We start from the raw sequence: 14,321 nt of genomic DNA on the forward strand, positions 1-14,321 counted from the left end.
CGTACAGATTTTTTTCAGGTCTGATTTTCGCTATTGCATAAATAGCGCTATCTACTGCGAGGATCGCACATCATACGCTTAGAGTGGTATGATGCATAAATTCTTGTGAGCGTTTGTCGTGAAACTTGTACTGTCCAATAATTGTACGTCGGAGATAAGTGGAGATCCCAGCACGGTACATTGGAAGGACGTGGCTGTGATAAAAAAAAAAAACAAAACAAAACAAAACAAATTCAAATGCTTTAGCGTGCACCGCGGTGACAATGTTGGTGACAGTAGATCTTCGTGTCAAATTAGTCTGTAACTGTGAGTTATCAAAATTTCAAAAATGATCAGCAAGAAAAAGACTGAAAACAATTTATGATAAAAGAAATGCATTCTACCCAATCCTCTGTCACGTGACGTGATTTAAGGCAAATATTAAGGGTTTTCACGCATGGCAGAGATTCACGTGCGCACATGTCAGACCTGGAGGATAACATGGATTTAAGGTACAGTGATCAAGTGGTTTGTGGACAATTCAACCATGACAATGAATAAAGAGGGAAATTTTAAAGAAATTTGCTTTTATCAACTGATTTTATAATGCAAATTGGCCACTGTTAAGAGTTTCTAAACATGACATTTCGGACGCGGGAAGGAAAAATTAAGATTGAAAAATAAATGAAGCACTGTCTCGAGCGTTTCACTTTAAGCTTTTTCATAATCTCTCTTTCCTCTCTCCGCTGACGAATTTGTGATTGCAGTTACACCATAATACAGGTGACCACATGATTTAATTAGAGGCTGATTTTGCTGGATACGTTGCTCATCTTGCTTATGCGATTTCATTTTAAACTCTATTACCACAGTTGACGGTTAAGGTTATTTCTCTGTATTCTCTTTGGAAATGAACGGAAATACTCCTGCAAAATCCAGTGGATGGTGAATCTCCTAAAGGACTGCAGAGAACCCATCACTGAAACAAACCGTTCTTTTACTTTTCTTTGTATTTTGGGCTAAACTGCAGAATACCCGACCACTCATTTACATGTCATTAAATAAGAATAGGGTCTATTGCGTTATGCCTCGTTCTTCAAAGCCTCCGGACACGTGAAAATGAGGTGAACAGGTAGTTTGAAGTTGATCCGTGTTTCAGTTGCACAGACGCTTGAACAGGCAAGCGTTACCTGACAGAAATACCCCCTCTCCCCCACCACACGCCGCCAGAAAAGAAAATAATAAAAACGTATTCTGTCTTATGTTAAGCCTCTCACATAAATAATGACAACAGTCATTGCTCGCCCTTACATTTTACCCCTCTTTCTTTTTTCATTCAGTTTTGAAGAATTTCTCTTTTTTCCTAATCACTGACGGCTTTTCCTAAAATACTGACCTAAGGGTTTAATGTCCCATGAAAAGACAAGAAAGGAAAAGAACGTGCCGACAAGAAAAGAAAACATGGACAGGATCAATCGGGAATGAATTCAAAGTGAGAATAATTACATTAGGCCACTCTTACGCCATTATTTTACAGTCACATCAGTCAACCTCATTCCCAGGGCCTTTCCCTTAGTTGGGTGTGAATGAATGAATGAATGAATGAATGAAAGCCTTTATTTAAAGAGGGTAGCACTTAATAGCCAGAGGCTAATAAACTTGTGGCCCTCACAGATTACACAACTATATAATCAGATAAATATGTAAGCTAAACTATGTAAACATTTAAAATAAGCATTTCAAATAAGACAAGATTCAATTAAGAAGATATTATTAAATAGTAAAATGATGCAAACATTGTTGTTCCTTCAAAATCTTGGCAAACACGTTCTTTTTAAAACATGCTATAGAATCTAGTTTCCTAATTTCAAGAGGTATACTATTCCACAGTCTTGTAGCCGAAACAGCGAAAGAGCGTCCTCTCTCTGATTCTCTTTTGTATTTAGGACAAACAGCATTAATGCTTGAATATCTAGTGTTGCGGGAGTGCCGCTTATTATTCAAAATTAGGTGTTTATTAAGATAATTCGGCAAACGCCCATTAATTCGCTTATACATTATTATGCATTTATCTATCTTGTGTTGCTCATAAAACGGAATCCAACCTAGCTTGTTAAACAAAGCAACTGATGGTGTCGTGCGATCGGCATAAGAAATAACTCGTGCCGCCCGTTTTTGCAACCTTAAGACCCAATAAACCGACTCTTTGTCGCAATTTGCCCAAACCACGTTGGCGTAAGACATAACAGGGCGAATAATGCTATTATAAAACTGAAGTCGCTGTTTAAGAGGTAAACAGGCTCGAATCTTACGCAGTATTGCGATTCTAGAGCCCATCTTTTTATATACTTTCTCAATATGTTCATTAAATGACAATTTGCTGTCAATTTCTACTCCTAATAAGGTAGCACAATCCACATTATTGAGCTGTTTTCCGTTTACAGTAACAACTATGTCACTTTCATTTATGTCAGCCACACATCTTTTTCCAGTGATCGTGAGTACTTTAGTCTTCTCTTCATTTAAGGGGACCTTATTTGCTGAAGCCCAAAATTGAATTTCAGAGACAGACTTATTTACTGAGGAACTTAAGTTGGCTACGTTTTTCACATCCACAAAAGCGTTGACAGCCATATCGTCTGCGTAAAGGTCCAACTGAGCACTTGTATACAAGGGCAAATCGTTAATAAACAAAATGAAAAATAAAGGATCTAAAATACTGCCCTGGGGGACTCCATGCAACATCAAAGCTTCGCTTGACTCACTCCCATTTACACGGACAATTTGCTTCCGATCCGACAAATACGAGTGACACTAGGCAAGCTCCCGGGTGACTATGCCGTACAGCTCCAACTTGCGCAACAATAGCTTATGGTCCACCATGTCGAAAGCCTTTAGATAATCGACCAGGACCATGCCGCATACTTGATTGTTATCTAAGCCGAACAAAAGCTCGTCACTAACTTAATTAGGTGGAGGGGTGGAGCTTGAGTTGGGAACTAAGGGCAAAGGCCTTTGGAACGCGGTTCTCACATCCGCTAGTGACACACTCGACTGAGCCTAGTGTGCTAACTTTTTTTCCTTTCCACATTTTGACGTAATCTGCAATCTATTACGTAGCATATACAGGGCAACGTGGAATCTGAAGTCTGTGTCACCATGGCCCAGAGAGCGAGTTTTGTATTAAATAATTAAAACTTCCTGTTAGCGCTCACTTCAACAACTTAACCGTGATCTGCACTCTCCTTCGCTTTTACTTCATATAACGGTGCATGCAAAAACGAAAAACTACTGAAGGCATAAACCTGTACGATAAATTGGCTTGGTTCATGCACTAAAAAATTTAATCCCGCAGTCTATCTTTGCAATAATTGGCTCGGTTCAGGAATGGCTCAACAATAAGTTCGAAATAGAGTAAGTGCAAGAAAACAAGCCTTTTTGCAGAAAATGCCAGAAGTGATTAACATGTAACTTCTCCCTGTGATATCCATATATTATCTGGCAAACAGGTAATGAGAATTTAACACTTAGTACTACAAATCTAACACCAAATTCTCGTAACTAATTAACTAGGAAATATGTATCAACTAGAGGGGAGAATTTACAATCAGATCTTGAGAGTAAAAGGGTTCAGGCAATTAAACCCACAAACCAAAGGTATAGGAAGCAATATATTTCCAGCGAGCAATCTATCAACAAAATCTTTATTCAATGCGATTCTATTTACAACAATCGTTTTATTTTACTCACATTGAGCTATAACAGTTCAAGTACTTTGTAACTCTCGTTGACCCAGAAAAAAGATCTACAAAAGTTACTTTGAGTACCTATAATAATAAACTATCAAGTCCACAAAAACAATTAACGTTTTCAGGCTTCAAGCTGCTTTCACGACAGCCTTTTACCATAAAGTTCTACTGTGATCAGTAATGATTCAAAATATTTTGTTTCCAACCATTTCGTAACTGTTCCTTTTTTAAGATTTAGCTTAAAATTAAGATCATTAAAATAAATAGGCGAGATCTCTTGTAAGCTAATGATGTAGATTAGTTTGACGCTGCTTCCCACTTTTACAGCAAGTGCTTTAAATGGCTATATTTCTAAATTGTAAGTTCAAAACCTGGTCTGTATTTCTCCACTATGGCTTGAACAAATTTTTTTTTAACTCACTAATACTATAATTAAACCGAATATGTCGTATGGTTAGCGTACAGCTTGGATTCTGTAACGCTTCACATAGAATGGCAACACCGGTATCAGTGATCTTATTACGACTCAGAATTAGTGTGGTTAGCTTACAGCTTGGATGCTGTAAAGCTTCACATAGACTGGCAACACCGGTATCAGTGATATTATTACTCGACAGACCTAGTGTGGTTAGCTTACAGCTTGGATGCTGTAAAGCTTCACATAGACTGGCAACACCGGTATCAGTGATATTATTACTCGACAGACCTAGTGCGGTTAGCTTACAGCTTGGATGCTGTAAAGCTTCACATAGACAGGCAACACCGGTATCAGTGATCAAAATACTCAGATTTAGTGTGGTTAGCTTACAGCTTGGATGGTGTAAAGCTTCACATAGACTGGCAACACCGGTATCAGTGATCTTATTGTTGAACAGATTTAGTGTGGTTAGCTTACAACTTGGATGCTGTAAAGCTTCAAATAGACTGGCAACACCGGTATCAGTGATCTCATTATACCACAGATTTAGTGTGGTTAGCTTACAGCTTGGATGCTGTAAAGCTTCACATAGACTGGCAACACCGGTATCAGTGATCTTATTGTTGCACAGATTTAGTGTGGTTAGCTTACAGCTTGGATGCTGTAAAGCTTCACATAGACTGGCCACACCGGTATCAGTGATCTCATTATTACTCAGATATAGTGTGGTTAGCTTATAGCTTGGATGCTGTAAAGCTTCACATAGACTGGCAACACCGGTATCAGTGATATTATTACTCGACAGACCTAGTGCGGTTAGCTTACAGCTTGGATGCTGTAAAGCTTCACATAGACTGGCAACACCGGTATCAGTGATCAAAATACTCAGATTTAGTGTGGTTAGCTTACAGCTTGGATGGTGTAAAGCTTCACATAGACTGGCAACACCGGTATCAGTGATCTTATTGTTGAACAGATTTAGTGTGGTTAGCTTACAACTTGGATGCTGTAAAGCTTCACATAGACTGGCAACACCGGTATCAGTGATCTCATTATACCACAGATTTAGTGTGGTTAGCTTACAGCTTGGATGCTGTAAAGCTTCACATAGACTGGCAACACCGGTATCAGTGATCTTATTGTTGCACAGATTTAGTGTGGTTAGCTTACAGCTTGGATGCTGTAAAGCTTCACATAGACTGGCCACACCGGTATCAGTGATCTCATTATTACTCAGATATAGTGTGGTTAGCTTATAGCTTGGATGCTGTAAAGCTTCACATAGACTGGCAACACCGGTAGCGGTAGCGGTATGAGTGATCTCAGTGGTATTGCTTACGAGTGATAGACTGGCAACACCGGTATCAAAGACTGATCCTACTGTACCTATTGATTCTCCTATAATCAATCCAGACACAAGAGAGTGTTCATTGATCAGCGAATTACAGATTCGTTGCATTCCAGACATTGTTAGGTAAGAATCTACAATTCTCAACCGCCTAACTGGGACGAACTTATCAGAACATTTGTGTTGTGCCTCTCCAGCTTCCTCTTTATTTAGTTCACTGATAATGTCCAATACAAATGATACTGCAATGCTGTCTATATTTGATAAACCTTTAAAATACACGACGCCGGCTGAATTACTGAATGCTTGCGGATGATTCCTGATAAACGTTTTAGCGAATTCTTTGTCTTGATACTCACTCAGACACTTTGCTCTGAGAAATCCAGTATCATTCCCTGAAACTTGACTACTGGTCAACAACTTTTCCATCAGTTCCTCTTTTCCCTCACTTGACAAAATGCCAGCCATGAATTGGAAAACCATTTCAGAGCATTTCTCGACTGGAATACTATTTTCCTTTACAAACCAATGGGCGGCTAAGAATTCTTGGACAGTGAGATGTGTGAAGCTGAAGTGTTTCGTGGTTGTGATCAAACCAGTCCAATAAGGCTGACCACAGTAAAGAAGACCGCTACCTTTCAGTTTGTTGACTTCTTCCAACTCAAAACCGCCTTCTATCTCGCTTTCATCAAAAGTTGGCTTCCCTTCAAGCAGAAGTTTTGCCGCTAGTTTTGATAATTTCTCTAATGTGGTTTTGATGACCGGAGGAGTCATTAAAACCACATTGAATTTGTTAGGAATTTCTTTGTGTCTGTATTCTGACTCAGAGCAGTGCTTAAGTTCAAAAATTTCAATAAGTTTTGTGTAAATGTCGGTAGTTGAGACAGGAAGGTCACGAGGATTTCTTGTTTCGTTTAGAGTATACTCCATCTCGAAGCACAACAAATAACAGAGCATAGGAATATGAGCAAAACTGACTAGGTTCTCATTCTTCATGACATGTTCAAGCACAGCGCTCTTCATATTTTCGTTTTCATTGAAGTACTTTTCAATGTATTCTTTAACCTGTTGTGAAGAAAATCCCACAATTTCTACGTACCGTTTAAAACGGATTCCTCCCAGCTTGTCCGATTCATCAGGCCGGGAGGTTACAACAATGACAGAACCTTTCAGTATCTCTCCCTTGATGAGTTTTGAACATAAGGCGGCCACCGGCATGTTACATCTAGCGTCATTCTGATATTTTTTCTCCAAGTTTCCAGCGATGTAATCTTGCTGGGAATACTCATCATAGCCGTCAAGGATAATCAAAACTTCTTCGGGATGGTTTACAATATACTCAAATGTAACGTCATCTAATATTGCAGAAAAGTTTAAGATTTCTCTTAGGGTCACACGCTTTTTCTTAAGCAAATTCAACTGACGGAAAGTAAGCAAATAAGCAAATTTTAAATTTGGAATTTTAATGTTTTCTCTTGCTCGGAATAATTTTTTGTTGGCCCAATCGCGAATCACCTTTTGCCAAAACAGAGATTTCCCAATCCCTGCTTTTCCAACGACAAGAATAGAATTAGGATCCTTCTCATCATTACTCGTGGCAAGAAATATTTCATCGCAGTGCTTAACTGGAGTACCGCTGACTTTTCCGAAATACTCAAGGTCTTCCCTCCTTGAAGATGTCTCGTCATTCCTGGTGAGGCGTTTTCTCCCATGTTGTATGAGAAGATTAGTGAATATTTCATCCGTTTTCATGTTGGAAATGGTGTGAGAGGCTAGCAGTTTGGGTTGGAACTCCGTTTGGTCTGTAATGGAAGTCTTTAAAGCTGTAGTGTAAGCAGTTATGGCTGAAGGATAAGAAAGGGAAAATATTTAATAAATAACAAGAACGCGAGGAGAACAGTTTCTGCACTTTACTGAATTCTTACTCCACAGGGTTGAACTTTTAAAGCTGTTGTGTAGGGACTTACGGCTAAACAAAAGGGGAAGGAAAATATCTTATTAATTATGTGAACACGAGTAAATGCAGTTTAAATACTTTCTATCGAATTCAGCACAGGGACATTAACTAACACAGAGCTGTGTGCTTGGAAAGTGACTATTGTGTCTATCAGTTGAGAAATCGATCCCTGTCCAAAGGATAGAAAGGTTGTTTCGTTAAAGCGTTATTCCTCATAGAGCCGAGTAAAATTAAGGATTAATTCACACGTGCTTTCAGAAATCTAATGAGAAGATCAATAACGCATGCTGTTACGCACGTTCGTGGAAAGCCATTTCAGTTTTCACTTAGCTTTATTTTTGTACAACAACGTCAAAGAAATGAAAGCAACCCTGTTGATAAACAATTGCCAGCAATGATATCAAAAGTTTAAGGCAAAGGTAACCTATTTTAACGTTTTCTAAATTTTGGTACTTGCCTGGGGCAACTACCAAAATTAATTTAAAATTGCCTTCTGTCTCAGCCAATCGGCATTTGGTAACTTTACCCTTAGTCTATGATACAAGACCTAGAAGCGAAGTTTCGAAGGAAAATGTAATATCATTAGGACAGTCTCCGAGCCACGAACATTACCAGTTCGCAAACCAGAAAAGAGTTTATTTATTTTGTAAATCTTAATTTTCATATCGCGCGAAAACCGCTCTTTAAAAAGCCAGAGTTGATCTGACGGCGGATGAGTATATGCGACCCGCTTTTTAATACAACTATCACTGGACTCAACAAAACGAGTTGGTTTTTCTTCTGTGTAAAAAAAAGAAATAGAGATGATAAGAGAAAACTTTGGAGCAGGCTTTTTTTTCCAATAGCCTTCTTTCTTTCTGACGGAAACAATCAGAGGACAAATATCGACGCAGACGGAAGTTATTGCCTGATAACTTAGGTATCCAATAAAATCGAACGAAAAGTAATGGTAGGTTGTAATTCGTAATAATTGTTAACAAATCGTTCCCTCCCCCTTTCGCTTGACAAGGTTGGTAACAACAACAATGAATTTCATGAAAAAGTTATCCTTGAGAGGGGAGTGGAGTGTTGTCAGAATAGGTTGACAAGGGTTGCGTGACGTATTATTAAGGACGCTTGACCGGTCCTGTTAAGTCACTTACAGCCATGAAAGATGGAAAAATCTACATTTCTCAAACTCCATCACACTTAAGACCCCTCGTAACTAATTTCCGAAATAGACATTTCCGTCAATTTTCAAAAACCAGATTTTCCTAATTCTGAATCTCTGGTAAGAAGCACTCCCTTGAGTTTAAATATAAGTCAGTGAGGATCTCTCAAGTGCACGATATCTCTGACCTTGTTTAAGCTTAAGCAGATTTCTTTTTCTGATTCGTGACCAATCCGGGACCTTTAGGTAATGGATACATATAACCTAAAACACCAATTTGTAATTAGAACAGCGTTCCGACTTAGCCGCTACTTTGGAGATCAAGAAGGCCGCCGAGGTGGAGTTAAGAGAAGATTTTTGAATCTGAATACTTTAAAACTATTTTTTGAAGTTTTGAAGTTTACCTAACTTCATGGGAAAGTCTAAATCTGCAATTGGCAACAAAATTGTCAACATATTAGTCTTTCTATTGCCCTGGTTAAGGTAACCTATTTGCCTGAATAGTCCCATGCTCTTAGAGAAATATTTACATCATCAAACAACTGATGTTGAAACAGATGCTGTGACAATTGGTTCCGTTCTCATCTAGTTTGGGAGTACAGTCAAGGTGAAAAATCTGGTTAAAAACCGTTTCAAGGCGGAGCGTTGCTACATCCAGCGATGTGCGTAATGAATTCGAATTCCTTAGTGACAGAGGCCTCCCTCCCCCTCCACCACCCCCTTCAATAGACCAGAGGATGTTTTAGTTTATTTAATCACTTCTCTGAAACCTTGCAACCTGCTGTTTTATTTTTAAGTACGAGGAGAGTGGAGGTGGAGTTGAAAAGATCGAGTAGTAATTTGTATGGATTCCCAGGGAAGAACTAGGCAGCAGACATTACCTAGAGGAATGTTGAAGGAGTGCTAAAAATGGATATCATAGGCATAGTTGGCAAAGGAGGAACTATGCATGTGGAACTAACGATAGGGTTGTAGAATTTTTAGGGGAGATCAACTAATGTGACTTGCAGGTAGCCTATAACTTCAGAAAACGTTTGGTATAGATTTGGTCTAAAATGAGGTGGTACATAGTTCAAAGTAATGTTTACTGTAAACATGTATGCCAGAATATTAAATCATGACTTCAAGTTCACAATATGGGCCTAGGCGTGTTCGAAAAAGTTTGGAAAATCATTGTCTTTTCTATTACAAGTGCTGCGGTATGAGTATTAAACCTATTGTCACAAAGTTTCTCAATTCTTTGTTTTACGAAAAGCAGTGTTACTCCTGGATTTAAAACCCAACTATTTATTTATTTATTTCATTTGCAACTATTCTACTCAAAGTTAAGGTACAGTACATACCACTCTTTGTCTTAAATGTTCTGACGTCTGGCCCACTGTCTCCTTGTTTGTTGACAGCAAACAGCTTCACTTCGTAATCTGCGTCATACTCGAGACCAGTTATCTCGTAGTTCGTTTCCACAATGTTTCCCCGTTGAGCCAGTTCTGTGGATTGTGTCATGGGTTGTTTCGTCCATTCCAGACGGTATGTAATGCTGCAATTATTGCTATTAGCCTCTACTTCTGACCAGGTGACAGTGAAATTTTTGTCAACTTCACTTTCTACATTTGTGATGGTGGGTTTCTCAGGTAAACCTGTTCAAAATAATAATTCTTTTGAGTTCTGTCTCTGATGAAAGTGAAATACTTACTGTAACTAGATTCATTGCTGTGTGTAATGAATTTAAATTCCCTAGCAACACACACCCCCTTAAAGAAAGAAGTGCGTTTTTTAGTTTTTTCAATTACTTCTCTGACATTTGGCAACTTCCTGATTTTCCTTTAAGTGAAGGAGAGAGGGGGGGTGGGGCAGAAAAAACGGAGAAGTAATTCTTACCCCCCCTTGCAAATTCACTGAAAAAGGTACAAAGTTGGAAAAAATGTACTCAATAAACATCTATCCCAAAATATTAAATCATCACAAAAAGTTCACAAAGTTGTCAAAACTCGAATTTATTATAATCGTTCTATACTTATAGCCTTTCCTTCTTTTTTTTTTTTTGTGGGGCTTTCTCCGCACTATCTCCATCGAAGGCTGTCTGTTTGTTACTGACATCTATTTTATATTGTAAAAGTATGCAGAACAGTTTAATCCACTTAACTCTTGGTATGCTCTATGCTTTATTTGTTGTGTCACATCTGCTCTAGGTATTGTCTACATTAATAGATTGGATGCATCTCCTCTAGCTATTCTCTATTTAAATAAATCAATACAATAATTGTTCTCTATCCAATCTTTAATTTATTTAACTCACCGTTCGACACCATACTTTTCGGCGAACCATTCACAGCAAAGATGGATCGATGCATCCCAACAGTTAAATCACTTTCCACAGCCAGATTAGAACGAAAGATCGCAACAACAGGTCCTCGCCCTCTTCCAACAACGTCCGATAACCTTACATCGACGTCTCCATTCAATTCCTTCTGCTAACGCACGCAATTATCTCCTTTATCTTTAGAAATAATTCGTTTTCTAGACATCTCGAGGGTCAAAATCCCTTTTGCGACGAAGATCGATTGAACACTCTTCATCAATTTCCCAAGAGCAATCGCGCGTTACCCGTACGTCATAAGACTCACGCAATAAGATCACGCCATTCTGACGTGACCGTCCCAGATTAAGATCTCTCAACTCCGCTATTTGGCGACACGGAGCCAGTAGCGAAAATCTTTTTTCGTTATAAATATATTTTTTCCTTTGGATATTAAGGATAAGGCAGCTCCCTCTCATATTTCTCAAGGTATCTATCTTTATTTTCTTCATATAAATAATAATAACACACCTCCCCTCTTAACTCTAATTCCCGTTTCGTGACACTTCCGTTCAGTGTACACACACTTGAAATTATTATTTTTGTTTTTTGTTTTTATTCATTTAATTATTTTCCTTTTAATATAAATAGGTATTCTCTTCTGTATTAGCACCGCATTCTTTGTTTCTCTACATGAGCATTGCATTTTCCTCCGTAATATCTCAAAAAAAATTTTTTTTCTTTTAATTTGTTTACATAAGTTTTCTCTTCTATCATATCTGAAATTTTTCTTTATTTAGTATACATATTTACCTCCCTCTATATTATCAAAACTGTATATATATATATATTTTTCTTTTTCCTTTGGAATAGGTTCCAATCACTTTCTAATTTCTCACTATATTTGTGTAGTTTTTCTTGCTTTCTTCAAGAAGGACTCGGCACGAGGATATCGGGCATTGACCTGGTACCAGGTTAGAAACATCCTCGCTCGGTTGTGCTTTGCCCCTGACGACTCACAACCATAAGGAGCCTTAGTGCCGATGCATCCTTCTCTCCTCACCCAGCCGGTTTGATTTCCATTTCTCTCCATCTTTGGGCAGCTTTTGTAGACACTTCGCATCTTCTTTCACCACTCCTCGATCAACACTGCTCCTCCTCTACCTATATCCTTCCAATTCCTACAGTCTCCTGTCCGTAAAAATAATTGTAAAAGGAGAATACTTTATTTCATCGATAATATAAAATTTTTTTTTCCTATTTTATAAACCCCCTTTCCCTTCCTACAGTCAAAAACAGACACCCCATTCCACAAACCCTTAGCAAACCCTTACCCACTACAACCCTAATCTAGCACTAACCCTAACCCTAAACCTAATCTAACACTAACCCTAACACTAACTAACACTAACCCTAACCCTAATATAATTCTAATTCAACAAACCCTAAGCAAACCCTTGCCTATTACTAACCTTTACTCCACCCAAACCTAACCCTAACCCAACCCTAATATAACCCTAACCCCAACCCTAACCCTTACTAACACTAACCCTAACCCTAATAAATCTCTAACCCTAACTATAATCAAAACTCTAATAAAAAATAAGCAATCTAACCCTAACCTTAAATACTTCGCCCCCTCTTTCTAATAGTTACTCTTAGATAATATTTTAACTTCATTTTATTTTATTTTATTTTGATTTTATTTACTTATCTATTTATTTATTTTTTTTTATATTTTAATAATAATATATAACATATATTTTTTACAATTTTAAATTGAGTTTAGGAGCGTGCTGTTGTTACAGAAGTCGCTCCCTCAATTTTAACACCTAACTTTTATGTTCATTTTACACACTCATTCCCACCCTTGCATACGCTTTGTTCCTTTTTTACCCACTGATCACGAGTTTGCTCATCAGTGGAGTGGGAACCCATTTTCATGGGATCCCATACATCAACACCAAGGGAAGCCACAAAGGTTGCTAGTGAAACTACTGGTTAATATATTTAATACTATACAAACAAACAGCGAAAGAGCGTCCTCCCTCTGATTCTCTTTTGTATTTAGGACAAACAGCATTAATGCTTGAATATCTAGTGTTGCGGGAGTGCCGCTTATTATTCAAAATTAGGTGTTCATTAAGATAATTCGGCAAACGCCCATTAATTCGCTTATACATTATTATGCATTTATCTATCTTATGTTGCTCACAAAACGGAATCCAACCTAGCTTGTTAAACAAAGCAACTGATGGTGTCGTGCGATCGGCATAAGAAATAACTCGTGCCGCACGTTTTTGCAATCTCAAGACCCTATAAACCGACCCTTTGTCGCAATTTGCCCAAACCACGTTGGCGTAAGACATAACAGGGCGAATAATGCTATAATAAAACTCAAGTCGCTGTTTAAGAGGCAAACAGGCTCGAATCTTAGCAGTATTGCGATTCTAGAGGCCATCTTTTTACATACTTACTCAATATGTTCATTAAATGACAATTTGCTGTCAATTTCTACTTCTAATAAGGTAGCACAATCTACATTATTGAGCTGTTTTCCGTTTACAGTAACAACTATGTCATTTCCATTTATATCAGCCACACATATTTTCCCAGTGGCCGTGAGTACTTTAGTCTTGTCTTCATTTAAGGGGAGCTTATTTGCTGAAGCCCATAATTGAATTTCAGAGACAGACTTATTTAGTGATGAGCTTAAGTTGGTTAAGTTTTTCACATCCGCAAAAGCGTTGACAGTCATATCGCCTGCGTAAAGGTCCAACTGAGCACTTGTATACAAGAGCAAATCGTTAATAAACAAAATGAAAAATAAAGGATCTAAAACACTGCCCTGAGGGACTCCATGCAACATCAAAGCATCGCTTGACTCACTCCCATTTACAAAGACAATTTGCTTCCGATCCGACAAATAAGAGTGACATCAGGCAAGTTCCCGGGTGACTATACCGTACAGCTCCAACTTCCGCAACAATAGCTTATGGTCCACCATGTCGAAAGCCTTTCGATAATCGACCAGGACCATGCCGCATACATGATTGTTATCTAAGCCGAACAAAAGCTCGTCACTAACTTAGTTAATTAGAGGGGTGGAGCTTGAGGTGGGAACAAATGACAAAGGCTTTTGGAACGCGGTTCTCACATCCGCTAGTGACACACTCGACTTAGCCTTGAGTGCTAACTTTTTTTCCTTTCCACATTTTGACGTAATCGGCAATCTCTTACGTAGCATATACAGGGCAACGTGGAATCTGAAGTCTGTGTCACCATGGCCTAAAGAGCGATTTTTGTATCAAATAATTAAAACTTCCCTGCTAGCGCTTACTTCAACAACTTAACCGTGATCTGCACTCTCCTTCGGATTTACGTCATATAACGGTGCATGCAAAAACGAAAAACTACTGAAGGC

The 14,321-nt window shown here is 38.4% G+C and overlaps 2 protein-coding genes across 3 annotated transcripts in view; both read right to left on the reverse strand.

Annotated features, from left to right (window-relative positions):
• Positions 1 to 14,321, reverse strand: part of LOC148726453 (uncharacterized) — a 344,348-nt gene that overhangs the window by 252,228 nt on the left and 77,799 nt on the right. The window lies entirely within an intron of this gene.
• On the reverse strand, positions 3,668 to 10,430 carry LOC148726471 (NACHT, LRR and PYD domains-containing protein 3-like). Of its 2 annotated transcripts, XM_088728891.1 has the most exons (3): positions 9,945 to 10,020; positions 8,790 to 8,865; positions 3,668 to 7,338 (listed from the first exon to the last, which is right to left on the reverse strand). In XM_088728891.1, exon 3 carries the CDS (start codon positions 7,244 to 7,246, stop codon positions 4,118 to 4,120), a length of 3,129 nt encoding a protein of 1,042 aa, XP_088585017.1. In that variant the 5' UTR covers positions 7,247 to 7,338; positions 8,790 to 8,865; positions 9,945 to 10,020; the 3' UTR covers positions 3,668 to 4,117. The 2 variants fall into 2 exon arrangements, with proteins under 2 accessions (XP_088585017.1, XP_088585016.1); XM_088728890.1 differs by lacking the exon at positions 8,790 to 8,865 and having other exon boundaries at positions 9,945 to 10,430.

The sequence above is a fragment of the Stylophora pistillata genome, chromosome 7, assembly GCF_964205215.1.
Source record: "Stylophora pistillata chromosome 7, jaStyPist1.2, whole genome shotgun sequence".
Taxonomy (NCBI): domain Eukaryota; kingdom Metazoa; phylum Cnidaria; class Anthozoa; order Scleractinia; family Pocilloporidae; genus Stylophora; species Stylophora pistillata.